The sequence below is a fragment of the Camelina sativa genome, chromosome 17 (genome assembly GCF_000633955.1).
Source record: "Camelina sativa cultivar DH55 chromosome 17, Cs, whole genome shotgun sequence".
Classification (NCBI taxonomy): domain Eukaryota; kingdom Viridiplantae; phylum Streptophyta; class Magnoliopsida; order Brassicales; family Brassicaceae; genus Camelina; species Camelina sativa.
The window spans coordinates 4358233-4366079 of record NC_025701.1 but is presented as its reverse complement, the minus strand read 5'-3'; the positions used below and the strand labels follow the sequence as shown (position 1 = coordinate 4366079).

The 7847-nt window shown below is 35.1% G+C and overlaps 2 protein-coding genes across 2 annotated transcripts; both read right to left on the bottom strand.

Moving 5' to 3' along the window:
• On the bottom strand, positions 590 to 3280 carry LOC104755249 (exocyst complex component EXO84A). The gene is made up of 5 exons (XM_010477598.1): positions 3122 to 3280; positions 2865 to 2962; positions 1744 to 2779; positions 840 to 1669; positions 590 to 754 (listed from the first exon to the last, which is right to left on the bottom strand). The coding sequence occupies exons 1-5, from the start codon at positions 3278 to 3280 to the stop codon at positions 610 to 612; spliced, it is 2268 nt and encodes a 755-aa protein (XP_010475900.1). The 3' UTR covers positions 590 to 609.
• Positions 6292 to 7847, bottom strand: LOC104755248 (wall-associated receptor kinase-like 15). The gene is made up of 3 exons (XM_010477597.2): positions 7244 to 7847; positions 6792 to 7156; positions 6292 to 6569 (listed from the first exon to the last, which is right to left on the bottom strand). The coding sequence occupies exons 1-3, from the start codon at positions 7732 to 7734 to the stop codon at positions 6517 to 6519; spliced, it is 909 nt and encodes a 302-aa protein (XP_010475899.1). The 5' UTR covers positions 7735 to 7847; the 3' UTR covers positions 6292 to 6516.

The window sequence follows — 7847 nt, the reverse complement described above, 5'->3', positions numbered from 1 at the left end:
TTAGTATTCATCAAGATTCCAGGGGCTATTTCTTGAACCTTGGTTGGTTTCTTATCCTTATTGATAGGCACCTCAAGGAAGGAGATACAGTCGGATTCTATTGGGATAACATTGATTCAACTTTGAATTTCAAAGTTTTACAGAAAAAGATTGCTTAACTTTGCTCAAGTTCTTTTTTTCATTATTTATATCTATATATATAACATGTATCATATAATATGATAGAACATTTGATAGAACATGTGCCATAATATAAGTTTCTTTATATGTAACACATAAAAAATAAATAAATAAAAGTTTCAATTTGTGAATAAACAAGTAGCAGAGCAACCTAGTTGTAGAGCATCGTCCCAGTGTTAATTACATTGTTAAGGACATAATCGAATTACATGTTAAGGACATAAAAAACCATTAATTTATTAGGGTTTAGTTTTTTTTTAAAAAAATCTAGAGTTTTTAGATTGTAGATTTTTTAGTTAATATATAAAATTGAATTAGAGACTACTAGAAAACAAAAGATAATTTTCCGAATTAAAGAAAGAATAATTCCTCTAAAAAAATGAAAAAAAAATAATTCTACGTCAACGAAGTTAACAATTTGTTGATTAACTAATTACTCGTGTAAGATTTAGCAGAGGAAACAGAAGGGCTAGTGACGTCCCGCTCTGCGTGGCCACCGAAGTTGCCTTTTCCCATCAACATCTTTATCGCTATCTGAGTTACTTCCGCAAACCACTCTTCCTCCGGTAACGTGCTGTTTCGTCATCAATCATCAAACCATTAGTAATGCATACATGATACATGTTTATGTGGTAAACGTGTTATTAATATATACATACCTGTAAGGGTCGAGTCCAGTGGCTGAAACTGCTTCGATGGCTCGAGCTATAATGTTCTTGATCACTTGGTGAAGGTTTCTCGACAAGTACCTTCCTTGTGAGGCAAAGATCATCACAAACTCCATGTCTAGATAAAACTGTTGAAGTCCTAGTGGACCTAATGGTTTATCTCCTGTCTCCATCTCTTCCCAGAAACTCTGATCATCAGATATCCAAAGAATCACTGTCTCCGTCAGTCTCATCAGCAATATCGTCGCGAATCTCTCTCTTCCAACAAACATATCGCTCACTATCGCCGCTATTCTCGTCAGTTTCGCAAACAGTTCCTGAAAAATTGGTGAAGGAAACCATTCAGGCTCTTCAGTGGTTTCGTCCATGAGGATATAAATCTCAGAGCTGAGACGGACTTCTCCTTCTTCAGTGAAGATGAGTTCAAGTGCATGTTGTCTACAGAAGCTATCTCTTAGTCTATCCACTGATTTTTGAAGTTTCTTCTTCCATTCTCTTTGCTCTGGTCGGTTCTGTCGACTATCTGATGAACCTCTTCTTGGAGTAGATTGGCTTGTACCTTGTGGCAAAATCTTTGAAGCTGAACGTGGGATTAGCTCGTCTGCTAAAAGAAGTGCATTGACTAACAAAGCTGTTTGTTGGGACTCTGTTTCAGCTATTTTAACTATTCTTTGAACTGGATTCTCTTCGTTCTCAGCTGAGGCAGGCAATGCATTGATCAAGAGATCAACGTATGCGTTAAACACTTGCAAAACACCGTCTAGTGCAATCCCATCTAACTGTAATGCTTCGTCTAGCGGTCCAGCATCTTCCAAAAATTCCTAAATCCAACAGAAACAGCAAACTTGTATAGCAAGAAAAAAAGAGTTAAAACTGAAGCAGCAAATATGATTACCTGAACCATGGAGTTGAATCTTTGAGCGCTTATAGAGAGCTTGAGATGCGGTGCAATGGGAGTAGTTGATGAGGCGCGTGATCCTGTTGGTGTATAAGAGAGTGACCAATCATCCGAAGCAGCTAAAGCGGCGCTGCTTTGTTCAATTCTCTTGAGATTTCCGGTCAGTGCTTGTTCCACTCCCGGCCTGAAGTGTTTTAACAAAACAGGGGAAAGAGCTAATCCGCGAGACTCTAATGAAGAGCAGTGGGAGGCGCAGAGTTGGATGCACTCTGCGGTTACCCTTAAGCTTCCAGCAGCAGCAGATGAAGCTAAAGTGTGTCTTTTAAGCAAAAGAGCAAAAGACTCTGCTTGTTTAACCGCCCATGTCACAAGCTCTGATGAATAAGCCGGATCCTCTCCAACAACAGCATGAGAGTCGCTTGCAGCTTGAGCAATCGTTGAGAAAACAAGCTGAGAGAGCGCAGAAGCAAAAGCTACTCCGTAGGAAGTGTTAGAACCTCTTAGGCTTTGAATGTTGGCTTGTAGCCTCCGCTCGTAAGATCTAAGAAGCAACGTGTGGGCACGAGAACCATCACCGAGTTTCTTGAGAGCCAAGACAGCTGATCTAAGCTCGCCTCCTCTTCTAGAAGGTTGGCTGATAGCTTCAGCAAGTTGGTCAGCCAACTCCTGTCTCTTTTCTCTGATTGCATTGTTCAGAGAAAGAAGAGTGTTGGCGCTGAGCGTGCGTTTCTCATGTGCTTCTATCGCCACACGACGCCCTTCTTCTAACGCAGCCATTGACTCATCAACTCTCTTCTCAGCTAAGAGGACTTCAAGTCTATCAAAAAACTCCACAACCCAAGTCTCTATTTTAGAAAGCTGTTTGTTCTCCATGTCATATAAGTCTTCGTCTCTCAAGTCGTCAGCGTCATCAGCACATAAGGAACTAATGTGAACGCCATCCGCTAAGCCATGAACAAGAGCTGCTTGAGCAGAGAGAAGGTTTCTCATAGAAAGAAGCTGTCCTTCAAGAGCTGAAATCTCCTTAGATGTCCTGCACACGTCATCAAGAACATGAAGAACCCTAAAACTAACAACCAATCCCCAAATCTAATGATAAATAAGAAGATAACACAAACCGTATAAAAGCAGCGTAGTTAGCGTAGACGCTCTTACGCATCTCTTCAGCAGAAGCTTTCTTTAGTTCAACGAGGTAAGAAGACAAATGCCTTGTCTCCTGTAACACCACCAATAATATGATCTCATGAATTCTAACATTTTTACAAACAGCTAACCTAAGATAAGGTAATCTAAACACATATACATATATGATACAAGCAAAATCACACAATCTGGAATACAATCTCTTATGAGAATGAGAGAAAGGAGAAAAGACCTTTTCGTTCATGCGCTGACATTTGGAGGTGACATAAGCTTCGGGATCGAAAGTAGAGCCTTTGAAAACCTTAAGACGATCACTTAGTGTTAGATTCCCTTCGAGTTCAGCCGAATTGCCGATGCTAGACGACATTGATCCTCTTTCTCTTGCTTCCATTCTCAAAACTCTCACCAGATCCACACCACAAACAAGGCAGCAGAAAGAAAAAGGAAAAGAAAAAGAAAAGATAGAGAGAAATTGAATGATGAATAAAAAACAGAGGAGGAGGAGGTTGAAAGTGCGAAGGAGAAGGCGGCAAATTTGGGGTCCAGGAGGACTGTAGGGGGGAACACGTCCTTGCCATTACTGGGCTTTGTGGGCCTCCTTTTCTTTAAACAATCTTTGGTCAAACTTTATATTTATTGGATGGATCCTTATTTTATGCTAATCAGTTGTTATGATTTTAATCAATTTTCTTTTTTTTTTTTACTAAACTTCAAAATAAAATATTGCTAGTAGTTTCTACATACAATAGATACTTTAAATATTCCAAATTTTGATGTAAATTAATGAATCAAAGCTATGGTTCAGATTTCAGACTTCAGAGGATTAATTAATTGTACATGCACGTTAATATCTCCTTGGAAGCTTGATTGACTACGCTTTCTCGGACTTGGCCCTCTTCTAGAGATGTGGAGAACCGGATGCCCTAATCTGAATGCTGCAAACCCTAATCATTTCTCACTGTTGTTGCATACCCTAATTTCACTACACTAGTTCTTCTTGAATACTGTTACACAAGTAATAACTTCTCAACACTCTCAGTTTAGGCCCATTTGACTTGAGTCACTTGACTTCATATACTGTAACTTGCATTGTGTTAAATCTTGAACGTGTATATATTTTATCGTAATCATATATATATAAAAGTAAGGTTTTGAACTTTTCTTATTGGTTGATTTTCATTTAATATTTTTTTTTTTTAATTTTTTTTCTTTATTTTCTAATTGTTTAATTGAAATAAATTTTTTTAACTCACACATTAAAATAAAATTATAACTGAAAAATAAAATCAATTATGCATTAATCATATTCCACCACTTAATTTTATTCAAACACAATAACTTATAATTATAACTCCCATAATTCTAAATGTAACTTCCATCCATTCTCATCATATAAATTAACATTCTCTCCTTCTCTCATATTGACATTCTTTTACTTTCTCATTTTCACATTTTCTCATTCTCTTCCACTTCTCTCATTCTCTTACACAATACCTCAAATCATTTTTTCGTTTTGTTTTGTTTTCAATTTCATATTTTTGTTGTATGGGTTACAAAAAAAAAGATGAAAATCATTGTAAAATTTTAATGCTAAATTTTAATATTATAGACTACATGATATATATTTTACATTGTTTTTATTTTTAAAGATTCATCTCCAATATCTAATTTGGATTATCATCTCATAAATAATCATCCTTTCCTCCTCTCCCACCAATATTCAAATGTTGTTATATCTCATATGTGTTGTAAGAGTTTAATTCTATATTTTAATTTAGAAAATATTATATATATTTAACATTGTTTTCAATTTTTATTTATTTATATAAAAATAAATAGTCCTTTTATATTTCTTGCCTTTCTAATCTATTCATATTTATTTTTAAAATTTCCATAGATAAATTTAATTTCACATATGTTGGTTTTAACCAAAAAAAATCAAGTGTATTTGAGAATTAAATATTTATATTCCTTTAAACGATCAATGTGTAACATATTAAACTTTTGAATCAAATTATGGACCCACCAACACTCACTTTTAAATTAAATGAGTTTTAATTTTAGGAGTTGGAAAAGTATAAAAATTTATTTGTAACTCCCGCAATAATATCATAGTAGTGTTCTCAATGAATTTAATTTAATATAATAGAACATGTTAAAAATGTATTAATATGCACTTAATTGCAACTTTGGTACATAGATTTATGTATTATTTATTAAAAGAAAGACACATGTCTCATTATAACCCTCATAGCCTCATATTTCAAATCTCACATAATTTTATGAATTCTACAACATCATTATTTTCCCCTTGATTTAACCAATGATATCTTAACTTAAAAAAAGTTTCAGTTTATTTGAATAGGATATACATGTAATATATGATATATAATTTAATTATTTTTATATGAAACACTATAATTTCATATAAATCAAAGTCCAGACACAATTAAAGACTTTAAGATAATAACATAATAAAGTAGTTGCTGTTTTTTTTTTTAGTTTTATGAAAGATGTATTAGTCTAATAATCTATTGTTAGACTCACTTAGTTACATATGTATGAGACACTGCAAACCTACTCTTTATTGTTTTGATTTTTTCTTAATTGAAATATTTTAAATCTCTTTAAGCTATCACAATAATAATAAAAAATATGCATAACTAACACCACAAAATCAATTTTATGAAAATATCACAATGATTTTGAAAAATGACTACAACTACAAAAATATATGGCATTTAAGATAAAATATGACTTAATTGCTCTAAATATATTATTATCCAAAGAAAATTTGATTTTTTTACTTTATTTAAATTCATACTATGTAGTCTTTAAATTTTGTTGTGCAATGAAAAAAATAATAATAACATGTTAATTTATATTATTTTTTCAAAATAGAATAACGATGATGTAAGAACTCACTCGTAGCGTGAGCTAACACATAGTTGTTAATTAGTGTGTGAGGTCTAAATTGTCTATCTACAATTACATTAAAAAAAAACATTTCGATGATATAATTAAGTTTCTGGTATTTCTATACCGATTACCAAATCGAACAAAAACAACATTTGATTAAATGAAACCAAAACCAAAGCGAATCGGTTTACTGTATTGATCACCTAGCTAAATATCGATATGCGAAAGTCACATAGTGTACAGTAGATAATAGATTTTTTTTGGTCCAAAATTTAACAAATTGAGTGAAATGTCGTAGCAAGCTAAGTTAAGATCTTTGTTTGATCAAATTTTACACAATCTAAAACGGCAAAGCTCTGATATCGTACTTGTAATCCATATGAAAGTAACTATGATTTTCAGTTAAAAGAAAATATTGAAAGTACAAGTGTAGTCTCACCATCATCATCATTATGATTCATATTGCAAGTGTTTAGAATTAAATTAATATAGTAAGGTGATTCCTTATGAGCTGGAAAGTGGAGAAAAGGCAAATAAGATAAATGGTGACTTGAATAATATTGCAAAGAGAGAAGCAATAGAGAATCTCATGCTATGATACAAAGTTCTTGAAAAAGGAAGCAAAGATTCGATCTATTAATTAAGCTTTCTCTTCCAACCACTCCATCCTTTGAGGTTCCTTGATTGAATTGACTAACGCAAAAACCTTTAACGTAGACTCATCACCATCCAAACAACAATCCATGACACTACCAATTCTCCTGTTTTCAGAAAAAAAAAAAAAAAACACTTTATATAAGAGTCAAAGACCAATCAATATATATACTGTTAAATACAAAATAAAATGTAGAAATAATTTGTCTGAAAATTCAATTGCGAAGAAATAAGTTATAGCTGAGATAAGATTATCTGTGAAATAATGTAGTACTCAATATTAATTAATTTGACTATATATTAGTAAAAAGTGTGAGGGTGGTGCTTACTTGAGAGCCAAGGAACAAGAATAGAAGCAGAGTTATAAAGGAAGAAGCAATCCGACGTCGTGTTAATCCCACCGGGACAGTTGCAAACGAACGAGCTTGTCTGAGTGTTGAAGCCACAAGCACCGTTACTACGCTCGCAGCCACCGCAGACGCCATGGTACTCATCGAAAACGTTGAACTTGTACTTGAGTGCGATTCCGTAGTTCCAGTTCTCCGGGTGAGATTCTTGTCCAGGACCAAGATTGTAAAAGCCGGAGTAGGACGAGCATTGGAGTTTCTTCAGATCCATTTCGAACGATGGTCCGAGGTCTAAAGGCACGTAGACGCAACACGTTGATACTTGGAGGTTTATTAGGCTTATCGCCCTGCCAAACCGTAAATATTAATCAACCGGTTATTATTAGGGTTTAGATATAATAGTAGTCCGGTTTAATTTGAATTTTTTGGGTTACCTGCAATTGGAGTACAAGAAGGTGCAAATGGAGGAGCTTTGACGGTCACAGAGGGAGACACGTCCACTACCGTTACTTAACGGCGTGAAAACAGGGGACTCGTCTACAGAACAATCAAGGAGCGTGAAAACGGTGTCGTCGTGGAAAGAGAACGGAGCGTCCCAATCCAACCCGAAACCGTGGCTTGGTCGGGTGCATGCACACGTGGACATGGACGGGTCGGTGACGTAGATCTCTTGCTTGGCGTAGTCAACGGAAGTGATAGGGTAACAGCCTGTGTGAGTGGTGAGCGTCAAAGTCTGTTGGTCTGGGTCGCACGTGATGTAACGTGTGAAACGTGGGTCACCGCAACCTGCCCCGGTTCCGAGCGGGTACTTGATGGGTATTTGGCCACATGTTTTTTGGCAGGCTTGTGAGGAGACATGAGAAGAAAGGGAGAAGAAGGAAAAGAGTAAGAAGAAGAAAGAAGAAGAAGAGCGTTTCAAACTCATTTGCTAGACGTTTTAGAGAAAAGAGAGGGAAAGAAATGTGAGAGTTATGCACATATGATTTGAGTGTGTCGATGTAACTTATATAGATGCAATGCTAAGAGGAATACTAAAGT

Excerpts from the sequence above, each read along its gene's own strand:
- LOC104755249 (XM_010477598.1), bottom strand. The coding sequence starts at position 3,280 with ATGGAAGCAAGAGAAAGAGGATCAATGTCGTCTAGCATCGGCAATTCG. Across the intron at positions 2,963-3,121 it reads GTCAGCGCATGAACGAAAAG|GAGACAAGGCATTTGTCTTC; the intron begins GTCTTTTCTCCT and ends GTGGTGTTACAG. Across the intron at positions 1,670-1,743 it reads GATTCAACTCCATGGTTCAG|GAATTTTTGGAAGATGCTGG; the intron begins GTAATCATATTT and ends TGTTGGATTTAG.
- LOC104755248 (XM_010477597.2), bottom strand. The coding sequence starts at position 7,734 with ATGAGTTTGAAACGCTCTTCTTCTTCTTTCTTCTTCTTACTCTTTTCC. Across the intron at positions 7,157-7,243 it reads TTCTTGTACTCCAATTGCAG|GGCGATAAGCCTAATAAACC; the intron begins GTAACCCAAAAA and ends ACGGTTTGGCAG. Across the intron at positions 6,570-6,791 it reads TCTTGTTCCTTGGCTCTCAA|GAGAATTGGTAGTGTCATGG; the intron begins GTAAGCACCACC and ends TTCTGAAAACAG.